At 46.6% G+C, this 12,653-nt stretch overlaps 1 protein-coding gene across 2 annotated transcripts; it reads left to right on the top strand.

Moving 5' to 3' along the window:
* The first annotated feature begins 30 nt into the window (after nt 1–30).
* Nucleotides 31–9,249, top strand: Zkscan14 (zinc finger with KRAB and SCAN domains 14). 2 transcript variants are annotated; one of them, XM_011241012.3, is made up of 3 exons: nt 31–287; nt 5,395–5,518; nt 7,996–9,235. In XM_011241012.3, exons 2-3 carry the CDS (start codon nt 5,401–5,403, stop codon nt 9,039–9,041), a joined length of 1,164 nt encoding a protein of 387 aa, XP_011239314.1. In that variant the 5' UTR covers nt 31–287; nt 5,395–5,400; the 3' UTR covers nt 9,042–9,235. The 2 variants fall into 2 exon arrangements, with proteins under 2 accessions (XP_011239314.1, NP_075811.2); NM_023322.2 differs by lacking the exon at nt 31–287 and adding an exon at nt 2,313–2,915 and having other exon boundaries at nt 7,996–9,249.
* Nucleotides 9,250–12,653: the final 3,404 nt, after the last annotated feature.

Here is a 12,653-nt window from a genome sequence, read left to right as displayed (position 1 = left end):
AATTGAAGTAGGTCTGCACCATCCTGGCCACTTTTCTAAACACGCAAAGATTCTTTATTGCCCTAGAGTGGCTGAGGCTCTCGGGACTACATCTCCCAAGGAGCTGCGCGCGAAGTCTAGCCAATATGGCTGTGGCTCTCTGTCTCCAGGGCTTATTAATATGCTGCCGGGGAGGCAGACCTGACTGGCTCCGTGATAGAGGCTCTTACTGCCAAGCCTGATGACATGAGCTGATCCCTGGACTTGAGACATCCAAAAATTGTCCTTTGACTTCCACAGCTCTCCATGTAAGCCCCTTCCCCGCAGGCATTAGGTAATTTTTTAATGTTAAAGGGCATCAGGGTGTCTAGTCCGAAAGTTATATCAATTAATTGTTCGTATTTTTTTTCTATTGCTTCTGCACTTGACTAGCTTTTGAAAAACAAAACAAGCCGCGCGGTGGTGGCGCACGCCTTTAATCCCAGCACTTGGGAGGCAGAGGCAGGTGGATTTCTGAGTTCAAGGCCAGCCTGGTCTACAAAGTGAGTTCCAGGACAGGCAGGGCTACACAGAGAAACCCTGTCAAGAAAGGAAGGAAGGAAGGAAGGAAGGAAGGAAGGAAGGGAGGAAGGAAGGAAGGAAGGAAGGAAGGAAGGAAGGAAGGAAGGGAAAGAAAGAGACAAAACGAATGCAGCAGAGGGAAGAAAGAGAGAGAAAAAGGAAGAAAAAAAGAGAAAAACAAAACAAACAAAACGAATGCAGCAGAGGGAAAAAAGCGCCTGTTGCTGTATCGGCTGAAAAGCTGAAAGATGCGCCCAGAGCATGGCAGCCAGGCGGCTGGGGAGAAACAATAGTTTGAAGACAGAAGTTTTGCTTAAAGCCTGTTACCCTAAATTGTAAATCCCATTTTAAATTATCTACCCCTCTCTTGAGGCGTTTTCATCATTTTCCAAGTCCTTCGAATACTGGTAGTATCAGAGAACCTGTTGTCACACTTCAGGGGCCCACCAAAACAGACTACCGTGGAATTGCAACCCCTGCCATCAGTGGAAGACCTAGTTACAGAACTAAGGTCACAACACTGGGGGCGGAGGGAAGGGCATCTCTCAAATCCACGACTGAAGCAAACTGTATTTTGAGGTGTACCCGGGACTGTCTAGCGGGCCATCTCACTCTAAATCACTCCTGTGGTTCACAACCTTCAGTAATTCTAGTTCTAGGGTATCCGATGCCCTCTTTCTGGCCTCTGGCTGGCCCGGAACTCTCGTAGGCCAGGCTTCCCTAGAACTCACAGAGACCCGCCTGCCTCTACCTTCTGAGTTCTGAAATTAAAGGTGTGTGCCACTAATGCACTTCAAATTATTTGTTTGTTTTTTCAGGCAGGGTTTCTCTATGTAACCCTGGCTACCCTAGAATTTCTCTCTAGACCAGGCTGGCCTCAAACTGAGAGATTTTCCTGCCTCTGCCTCCTGAGTGATGGAGTTTTTTGTTTTTTAACGTGTACAGTGTCTTGCCTGAATTATATCTATGCATCACAAGTGTGCCTACTGGCCACAGGATGCCAGAAGAGGGCAGTCAGATCTCTTGGGATTAGAGTAAGTGTGCTTGTTCCTGTGGTGTCAGAACTAAACTCTGGTTCTCTGGGGTGTTTTTGGTTTTGGTTTAACGTGATTTATTTATTTTACCTGTCTGTTGTGGCACAAGGTTTTAAATCCAGAACTGGGGAGGCAGAGGCAGGCAGATCTCTGTGAGTTCGAGGCCAGTCTAGTTCCCAGAGCTAGTTTCCATAGCCGGGACTATACAAAAAAACCCTGTCTCAAAGAGTCAAAAACAATTTTTAAGTAATTAAAAGAAAAATATACATGTGTATATAGATAGATAGATGTAGATATAGATATAGTTTTACTTTATTTATGGCTGTTTGACCTGCACCATGTTGTGGGAGCCAGTAATTAAACCTAGATCCTCTAAAAGAGCAGCCTGTGTCTTTAACCGCTGAACCATCTCACCAATCCATCTTTTTTTTAAAATTTATTTATTTATATTTATTTTTTTCAAGACAATTTTTTTCTCTGTGTAGGACCCCCTATCTATCTAATCCATCCATCCATCCATCCATCCATCCATCCATCCATCCATCCATCCATCCATCCATCCATCCATCCATCCATCCATCCATCCATCCAATCTGTCATGACTGTCATGACGTGGCCTGCGGCCCCTTTAGTAAAATAAGAAAGGCGAACCATAGAGATGCATCTTAGTCCTCCAGGGCGCTTAGAAAGACCTTACGCAGGCGAGGCCTCTTCCCAGAGGCGGGGTTAATTACGCACTTCCGCTTCGGTTTGTTTTTCTGTCACCTGCCGAAATGAGAACTGAGAAGACCGGGTTCGCGTGTGTGCTGTGTCCGTAGTGGCCTTTTCTGGGCCTCGTTTTTGGAAGAGGGTAGCACTCCGCCTCGGTTTCAGAAAAGGTCCGTGAAGTCATTGGGCTTTGCTCTTCTAGAAAACAAGCTCGACCTGGACGGTCCAGAGGCTCCAATGGCTGCAGGCTCTGGGGTCGTCCCGCCACCTCTCGGTGCTGGGCTTTGTACGGTGAAGGTGGAGGAGGACTCTCCGGGGAATCAGGAGTCCTCCGGTTCCGGAGATTGGCAGAACCCCGAAACTTCTCGAAAACAATTCAGGCAGTTGCGCTACCAGGAAGTGGCCGGCCCTGAGGAGGCGCTGAGCCGACTTTGGGAGCTCTGTCGGAGGTGGCTGAGGCCCGAGCTGCTCTCCAAGGAGCAGATCATGGAGCTGTTGGTGCTGGAGCAATTCCTCACCATCCTGCCCCAGGAGCTCCAGGCCTACGTGCGGGACCACAGCCCTGAAAGTGGGGAGGAGGCTGCGGCCTTGGCGCGGACTCTGCAAAGAGCACTGGATCGGGCCTCTCCGCAGGTGAGACTCGAGTGGACTCTGCATGGCACCAGAGAGATGGCTTAGTGTTTAAGACCCTGAGCTGCTCTTCCAGAGAATGAACTCAGTTCCCAGGACCCCATATAGAGGGGGCTCACAACCATCTGTAGCTCTAGCTTCAAGTGATCTGATGCCATGTTCTAGGCATCTGCATTAACGTGCCCGCGTGCCCAGTCGTGATGATTCAGAGAATACAGCCTGGTTGTCTACACACACACACTTTGAATGAGAATGGCCCCTATATTTGAATATGTTAGGTCCATGAGAAGGCACCTTGGAAAAAATAAATACTCTTGATACTTATTACTGGTTTTGAGATACAGTTTGATTTTTTTTTTTCTTAAAGGTAGAGTCTCACTGTGTGTCCCTATCTGACTTGAACTCATTATATATTATACCAGACTGACCTTTAACTCACAGAGATCCACTTTTACTGTACCTCCAAAGTTCAGGGATTAAAGGTGTGGACCATCATTCCTAGCTTAATTGAAACAGAGCTCGCGTGTGCCTTTTAGAATACAATCTACAATCATTGTCAGTGTAAAAAGTCTAGTTTCTTTTTATTTTTGTTTCCTGTGTGTGACTATGTGTATGAGTGTATGCCACACGTGTAGGGGTGATCAAGGAGCACAGAACAAGGTAGTAGACCCCTGGAACTGGAATCACGTGCTGTTGTATGTTGCCTAATGTGGGTACTGGGCACGTAACACAGGTCAGTCTTCTAGAGAAACAGGAAGCACTCTTCTGATTCATCTCTCCTGCTCGTGAAAAGCTAATCTCAAAATATTCTTTAGATCCTCCCCACAAAATGCCATTTTATACTTTAGCTATGTTTTTCCATCTCAGCACGAGGGACATTTGGGTGAATGCTTAGTTGTTAGGGGCAGACATTCAAGCACTTCAGATTTTGGGATCTTGGGTTTCGAAAATGCTGGAGCACCGATTTCATTCCTGACTGAACTGTGAGATACTCTGAAATTGTGAACAGTACATACGGCTCACTGTGACTTAATGGGTCAGAAGTTGAGTCCATGCTCAGCTGAATTCATTGTTCCTGGGCTTGGGGTAAGGCAGAGCACCACTACAGAAGGGTCTGCCGGAGCACATATGTTCACTTCCTGGCTGTGAGGAAGCAGAGTGGGGATGCAGAAAGGTGTCAGGGCAAGCTAGAGCTCTCAGGACATTCCTCTGCATCTTCCACCTAGAATGTCTCTCCCTCGTCCCCAGTTGAATTAGGATCTTATGTAGCCCAGGCTGGCCTAGAACAGCCCACTATGTAGAGGGAAGAGTATGACCCTAGCATTTCTGACCCTCCTGCCTCTACTTACTGAACTCTAGGATTATAAGTATTTGCTGTCACATCTGGTTTATGTGGTCCTGGGGACTGAGCTCAGCTTTGTGCATGACAGACCAGTCAGTAGTCTTAAACTGAGCCACATTCCAGTTTTAATTGCCACTTTGGTAAGCCACAGTGATAGAACTCGAATATTTCACCCTTGCCTTCCCTAGACTGTCATAGATGATCCACAGAAAGTTTTTCAAGGTTATAGGAGGAACCAGGTAGCACATGCCTTTAATCCCAGCACTTGTGAGGCAGGGCTACACAGAGAAATCCTGTCTCAAAAAACAAACAAACAAACAAAAAAACAAAAAACACAAAACCTAACCAAAGACATTATATGTGGCCTTCTAGTGAGAATCTTGAGTCTGTATGGATGTGACACCTGGTGGCCTATAGCTTAGTCTGGAAATAGGAGGTGAGACCTTCGGGAGGCAAAAAGGATTCTGAGATAGTGCCAGGTGTGAGAGATTTCCCCGGGGAAGATTTGACAAGATGGACACATAGTACCTCAGCACAGGTAACCAACCTCTCGGCAGAATATACATTAGAAGAAATGGACTAATGTAAGTTATGATCTAGTCAGAGAAGAGCCTAGCTATATGGCCAAGGTATTTGTGAATGTATTTTGGGTCTGAATTTATTTCAGATTAAACTTCTACAGAGAATGGCAACTCTCCTCACTGCTGTGAGTAGAGCAAATTGAGGGAAAGGCTTGTTGAAGAAGAGCTACAGTCTGAGGTCAGGAAAGCGTGGCAGGGGGAGTGGCTGGCCACCTTGCTTCAAGGTTAGCAGTCAGGAGGTGGATGCTAGCGTTCCCTTGCTGCCTTCTTTCTGTTCATACAGTCCAGGGCTGACCTTCCCTCCACAGTCAAAGCTGTCTGGAAATGCTCGCACAGGTCAGTCTGGAAGCTTACTTTTGGGTGATTCTAAATCCAGCCAGGTTGGCACTGAAGATGGTCAGTAGCAGGTCCCTTGGTACCCAGTTGACACAGCATCTGTGGTTTGTTACTTGACTCTCTCACACTAACTCCTTCCACTCTAGAGTCCAGCTTCCCCTTAGACTAGTGGCAGTGTTTGCAATGACAGCAAGTGCTAAATGGAGATCTTATGCTATTATAGGGTTTTATGACCTTCAAGGATGTGGCTGAATCTCTGACCTGGGAAGAGTGGGAACAGCTGGCTGCAGCTCGGAAAGGTTTCTGTGAAGAGAGCACAAAGGACGCTGGGAGCACAGTTGTGCCTGGTAAGTGCTGTTCTCTGATGAGTTGTCGAGTGCATGGCTTGGGAAGCTGCTCTAGTTTTCTCCCAGTTGCTGTGAGGGAACATTCTGACCAAAAGCAGCTTAGGGCAGGAAAGCGTCACAGTTCATCACTGAGACAAGTCGACGCAGGGACCTGAAAGCAGGCTACATAAGATCCTGATTCAATTGGGGGTAGGGGAGAGACATCCTAGGTGGAAGATGCAGAGGAATGTCCTGAGAGCTCTAGCTTGCCCTGACACCTTTCTGCATCCCCACTCTGCTTCCTCACAGCCAGGAAGTGAACATATGTGCTCCGGCAGACCCTTCTGTAGTGGTGCTCTGCCTTACCCCAAGCCCAGGAACAATGAATTCAGCTGAGCATGGACTCAACTTCTGACCCATTAAATCACAGTGAATCTTTTGTTCCTTAAGTTGTCTTAGGTATCTGTCACAGTGACAAACTGACTTAAACAGCATTATAAGGAAGAACAGTAGGAGCCATGGAGGACACTGTCGAAGGCTGGTTTAGCCTCGGATAGCATTCTTTTTCTGAACAACAGCTTGTTTTGGGTTCTGTTTCTTTCCTTTTTCTTTCCTTTCTTTCTTTCTCTCTTTCTTTCTTTCTTTCTTTCTTTCTTTCTTTCTTTCTTTCTTTCTTTCTTTTTTGTCTTTTCATCTTTAACTTTATTTGTCTTGTGTGTGTGTGTGTGTACATGTGCCACTGTGCTTGTGTGGAGATCAAAAGACAAACTTGTGGAAAGAAGTTTTCTCTTACTACATTGTATGGTGAGGATCATCAAACTTAAGCTGTTAGGCTCGCTATAGGTGCATTTACTCACTGAGTGGTCTCTGCAGCCCCATCATCCAGCTGTCATATGTAGTTCGAGACCTTCTTGCTGAGGGATGGTACCTCCCACAATGGGTTGACGTGTTCTGCATCATAGTAATCCCCCACAAAGAGCCCACAGGCCAGTCTGATCTAGGGGTGCTTCAGTTGAGGCTTTCCTTCCATGGGCTATGTCAGGTTGACAGTTTTTGCAAAGCAGGGTTAGTAGCTGAGGTCTCTATGATCTGTGAGCTAGTTTGCCATTCACAAACATGGGTTAAGAGCCTTAGAAGTTCTTTTGTGACTTAGGCTGGGTTTTTCTGTTCTCTATTTTATTTTGTGTACATATGTTTGTTTCTAATAATTTTTGTTGTGTTTTTGAGACAGGGTCTCACTGTAACTCTCCTGGTCTGGAAGTTACTATGTAGCCCAGGCTGTTTGGACTCAGAGATCTCCCTGCCTTGGCCTTCAGAGTGCTGGGATTCAGGATATGTGCCGCTACACCTGGCCCTCAATAACTTTTGGTTAGCCGGGCGTGGTGGCGCACGCCTTTAATCCCAGCACTCGGGAGGCAGAGGCAGGCGTATTTCTGAGTTCGAGGCCAGCCTGGTCTACAAAGTGAGCTCCAGGACAGCCAGGGCTATACAGAGAAACCCTGTCTCGAAAAACCAAAAAAAAAAAAAAAAAAAATAACTTTTGGTTGTAGTTGTTGTTTTTGTTTTTGTTTTTTCGAGACAGGGTTTCTCTGTGTGGCCCTGGCTGTCCTGGAACTCACTTTGTAGACCAGGCTGGCCTTGAACTCAGAAATCCGCCTGCCTCTGCCTCCTGAGTGCTGGGATTAAAGGCATGCGCCACCACACCCGGCTCAACTTTTTAGTTGTTCTTTAATCATATATATATATATGATGTACTTTGATTAGAATCAACCCCCATTCCTCTCTTATCCCTTCCCCTCCTCTGGACCCCTTCTTCCCCAAATGTTCCCTCCGACATTCCAGTTTGTGGTGTTTTGTTTTAATTAAGGCTGCATGTGCAGGAGTGTGGGGTAGTTTCTCAAAGCACAGGCAACTTGACAATGGCTACATCTTGAAGAAAAATCATTTTGACTCCCTCAGCAGTGATTAATGACCCACAGTCTCTCAGCTAGAGGTGGGATCTCATCTGCCCCTCCCCATCTGTATGTGTTTGTGTGGGTGGACATGCATATAGAGGTTTATATGTAGAGGCCAGAGGACAATTTGTATGCACCTTCACCCAATGCTAGGCTGAACTGGCATTGGAACCTTGCCTTCATATGTTGGCATCACCAGCTATGCCCGTTATAGCTTATCTGGGGTGATTTTCTCATATTAACCCAGCCCACATTCATGGGATGAAGGCTATCAGCCTGTTCTGATATCCTTTCTGTGTCTACCTCCTATTGTAGCTGTGCAATAGGACTAGGGAGGAATGCCTTGGTAGCTGTAGGCACAAGTACAGAAAGAAAGCTTTTGACTGGACAGGCAAAGTGCATACCCCTGCTGGGCTCAGTTCCACATAGAGAGTCTGGAGGAGGACACCTAGAAGCCTGCTAGAGGCACTTCCTTTACCAGCATTTTCTATTTCACTGTCACACAGGCGTGAGATAATAGCAGCTTTTATTTTCATGTTTCAGGCTTGGAAACACGAACTGTGAACACAGATGTGATTCTAAAGCAGGAAATTTTAAAGGAGGCAGAGCCACAGGCATGGCTACAAGAAGTATCCCAGGGAATGGTCCCAGCACTTACCAAATGTGGTGACCCCTCTGAGGACTGGGAAGAAAAGCTGCCAAAAGCTGCTGTACTGCTGCAGCTCCAGGGTTCTGAAGAGCAAGGACGCACTGCCATCCCGCTTCTCATCGGTGTGTCCAGAGAGGAAAGGGACTCTAAAAACAATGAGTCTGAGAACAGTGGCAGTTCTGTCCTTGGTCAGCACATCCAGACAGCAGAAGGACTGGGCACCAACAGTCAGTGTGGGGATGACCACAAACAAGGTTTCCATGTGAAATGCCATTCAGTGAAGCCCCACAGCTCTGTGGACAGTGCTGTAGGGCTTCTTGAGACCCAGAGGCAGTTCCAGGAAGACAAACCTTACAAATGTGATAGCTGTGAGAAGGGCTTCAGACAGCGCTCGGACCTCTTCAAACACCAGAGAATCCACACAGGTGAGAAGCCCTATCAGTGCCAAGAGTGTGGGAAACGCTTTAGTCAGAGCGCTGCCCTCGTTAAGCACCAGCGGACACACACAGGTGAGAAGCCATATGCATGCCCAGAATGCGGGGAGTGCTTCAGGCAGAGCTCACATCTGAGTCGGCATCAGAGAACCCATGCCAGTGAGAAGTACTATAAATGTGAGGAGTGTGGGGAGATCGTTCATGTTTCCAGCCTGTTCAGACATCAGAGACTACACAGAGGGGAGAGACCATACAAGTGTGGAGACTGTGAGAAGAGCTTCAGACAGCGCTCAGACCTCTTCAAGCACCAGAGAACCCACACAGGAGAGAAGCCCTATGCGTGTGTCGTCTGCGGGAGAAGATTCAGTCAGAGCGCCACCCTCATTAAACACCAGAGAACTCACACAGGAGAAAAACCGTATAAATGTTTTCAATGTGGTGAAAGATTTAGACAGAGTACACACCTTGTCCGACACCAAAGAATCCATCAAAATTCAGTCTCCTAGCTTCCATGTGTCTCTGCGTGACTCACGTGGCTTTTGTTGTTGCTACTGTTGAGAAAAGGTCTCACTGTGTAGCCCTGGCTATCTGGCAGTAGCTATGTGGACCAGGCTGGCCACAAACTCAAGAGGTCATCCTGCCTCTGGCTTTACCTCCTGTATGTTGAGATTAAAGGTGCCCACCACCTTCCCCAACATGACTTTTGTTGTGATTGTTCAGTTGTTTCTTTGTCTCGAGGGTGCATTGTCGTTTGGGACATCTCAGTCACTTACAGATTTCCTTAGGCCTCACACACACAAGACAGTAGGTCTCGTTTGAACCTTTCTGTTTGGTTGGTTTTTGAGACAGGATCTCATTATGTCTCACAGGACAACTTGAAGGAGTTGGTTTCCTTCTAACTACCTGTAGGTACCAGGGATGACCTCAGGTCATTATGCTTGGCATCATTGTCTTTACCCACTGAGATATCTCACTGGCCCAATTATGTTTTCAAGTTTTATATATACACACACACAAACTGCAGAGGAGGGAGAAGGAATATAGGGAACTTTCCAAAGATGAATGGGGCCATGTTTGAGATGTCTAATGATAAGGGTTAAAGGGCAGGGTCGATGGCTCAGCAGTTAAGGTGACAAATACCCCGAGTTTGAGCCCCAGAAACACCATACCCATCTATAGCTATAATCTTTTTCTGAGGTCTCTCATGAGACAGAAGGAAGTGGTCCAGGAGGACATCCTTGGGGTCTTCAAAAGGAGAAGACTGAGTACTGAAGCACTTGAATCCTATGGCGTCAGGCGTAAGGGGGTGGTTCAGAGCATAATGGTGTTTGCTACCGAGTCCGACAACCTGAATTCCATCCCCAAGACCAACATGGTAAAGGGAAGAACTGATACTCAAAAGGTTTCCTCTAACCTCATACATGCTATGCCACATACATGCCTCACCCCCACACTAAATCTTTTTTAAAATGCCCAAGACCTGGGACATGATTCCACTTTGCTTTGAAGCCGTATTATTGGAGTTATCCCTAGTGCTGAAAGATTCCACTGTGTGTACCAAGATAATGCAGTGGAGCCCCAGGCCTTGACCATACATGTGCTTCTAGGACCTCCAGAAATGCTCAGGAGAGCTTTATAGCTCAGTGCTAAAACCTTTGCCTCCCATGCACAAGGCCCTAAGTCCAATGACTCCAACATCTCAACAAAACAAAATGAAAATTGTTTTGTGACCTTTTGTTTCAGACAAAGACTCTTTAGCCTGGGCTGGTTTCAAACTCACAGTGATCCTCTTGCCTAAGGCTTTCAAGTCCTGGGATTGTTGCAGTGTGCCACTCTATCCAGCTTTCCCATGAGACTAAACATGCAAGTGGCTGGAAGGTGGCCTATAATTGTATTAGTGACAACTCTAAGCATAATGGATTCATCCTTTCATGAACACAAAGCAGTAGATAAATGGGACCCTTGAATGAGACTCCTCTCTTGCTTCCCCTCTGCCCCAAGACAGAGTCTGGGTAGCCCTGGCTGGCGTGGAACTCGTCCTGTAGACCAGGCTGATCTTGAGGGGAGGTCCACCTGCCTCTGTCTCCCGAGTGCTGGGGTCAAAGGCCTGTGACACCCACTGCCTCCTTCTCTCTTGCTCATTAAAATCTTGAAAAGTCAAAAGCATTCAGAGCTGAACTCTTGATACTGGCTCTACACTCAACTCTAAATACAGGCAGACTCAAGCATTCTGAGGCGAAGCAGGGTTTGGTGGTAAACACCTGTAATCCTAGCACTTGGGAACTTGACATAAGAAATGTTGGGCTGGTGTAGATCTTTGGTCCAAGATAGAATCACTTAAGACACTAAGATGATGACCCATGTGGGACCACCCAGCCCCTTCAGGGAAATGGTAACTGAGCCGACTACAGCCCCCTTCTATACTAATAGCTAGAGTGCCCTGCTCCCCTTCCAAAAACCCAGAAATGAGCACAACTTGGACTATAGGAGGATTTCTGGTGGTTAGATAAAAGCCACCATTCCTTAGGAACGGTAAAAAGAATTGTGACTATTCCACAGTGAATAGCAGGTAAAAGGAATCGGGAAGCCCAGTTTTCTGTCAAAAGGAGTCATTTTCCTTACCTTTGGCATTTACCAGCATATCAAAATGCATGCTGGCCTCCAGTCTCTCAATATCACAAATACCCATTACACACAGCAAAGGCCATGTTATAGCATTCTGGCTCTTTTCATCTTCTCTATGCTTCTCCCTTTAGCTCCTGGACTCCCCCCACCCCTCCAGCGAATCATTCTTATAAGCCTGCTATTCTCACTCCCACCCTACCCCATGCTCTCACTCTTAGATTGCTCTGACCATGTCCAGTCAGATGCCCATGTTAAGTCTACTTCTCTCTGCTCTTCCAGATGCCTCTGGCTGTTCCCTCTCACTCATATTTACAATAAACATCCCCTCTCCTGGGGGCTGGAGAGATGACTCAGTGGTTAAGAGCACCGACTACTCTTCCAAAAGTCCTGAGTTCAAATCCCAGCAACCACATGGTGGCTCACAACCACATGTAATGAGATCTGACGCCCTCTTCTGGCGCATCTGAAGACAGCTACAGTGTACTTACGTATAATAAATAAATAAATCTTTAAAAAAAAATCCCCTTTCCTTATGGGGGCTGGAGAGATGGCTCATCTGTTAAGAGCACTATCTGCTCTTTCAGAGGACCCAGGTTTCATTACCACAAATCACATAGGAATTCACTACTGTCTTTCTAACTTCAGCTCCAGGGGATCCAATGACCTCTTTTGACTTCAGTGGGCCCTGCATGCATGTGGTACACAGACATATATGTAGGCAAAACACCCATGTACATAAAAATAATTTTAAAAACCTTCACCTTAATTATACCATGGAGTGGTTATGTCAGTTTATACAGGCAGTGCACACATATAATTCCCATACATGAGTTGTCACTGCTAAAAGTTTCAGGCCAACCCAAAACATATACTGATTTCCAGGCTAGACTAACTCTGTTATTGCATACAGTCTTGCTGTATTTCAGGCCCAAATTTGGGAATTAATGGCAAGATAATGCCTGTAGCTATATAGTAGTCTGACTTTGGCGCTAACATGGCTTAAATCTAATACTTCTGATTTTGGGTCAAAAAAACTACCTTTACGAGCTTTAGAAAATACCCATTTAAGCAGGTGTCAGCTGTGGAGGCGTGTTTGCAATCATCATGGAAACCACTTAAGCATGTGGAGTGGAACTTCAGAGGGATTTGGGGGTCAGAGCAGTGAATAGCAAGTAAAAGGGACTGGGGAGGGTTAAAACAAATGTTCCTATTCAAGGCTTCTCTGCTTTTCTTTCTTTTCAGCATTGGGAATGGAACCAGAGCCTTAAGCACTCCGGGACTGAGCCACACCCCTAAGCCTCTCATTCCTCATGAGAGATCCAAAAGTAGAAGGCAAAAAGTCAAAAGGTCCCTTTTCTCTTTTGTCCTTTGCTTCCGCCTGGGATAGGTCTCAAAATGCTCTACCTAAGTGGTGATCTACTTCCCATGAGCCTCTGCTTCCCGCTCCGGCAGGGGTGCGTGCGCCCTTCCCAGCAGCCTTTGCGCGCGGCTGG

The sequence above is a fragment of the Mus musculus genome, chromosome 5 (assembly GCF_000001635.26).
Source record: "Mus musculus strain C57BL/6J chromosome 5, GRCm38.p6 C57BL/6J".
NCBI classification, from domain to species: Eukaryota; Metazoa; Chordata; class Mammalia; order Rodentia; family Muridae; genus Mus; species Mus musculus.
Note: the sequence above shows the minus strand (reverse complement) of the source record. Positions and strands in the feature narration are given on the sequence as shown.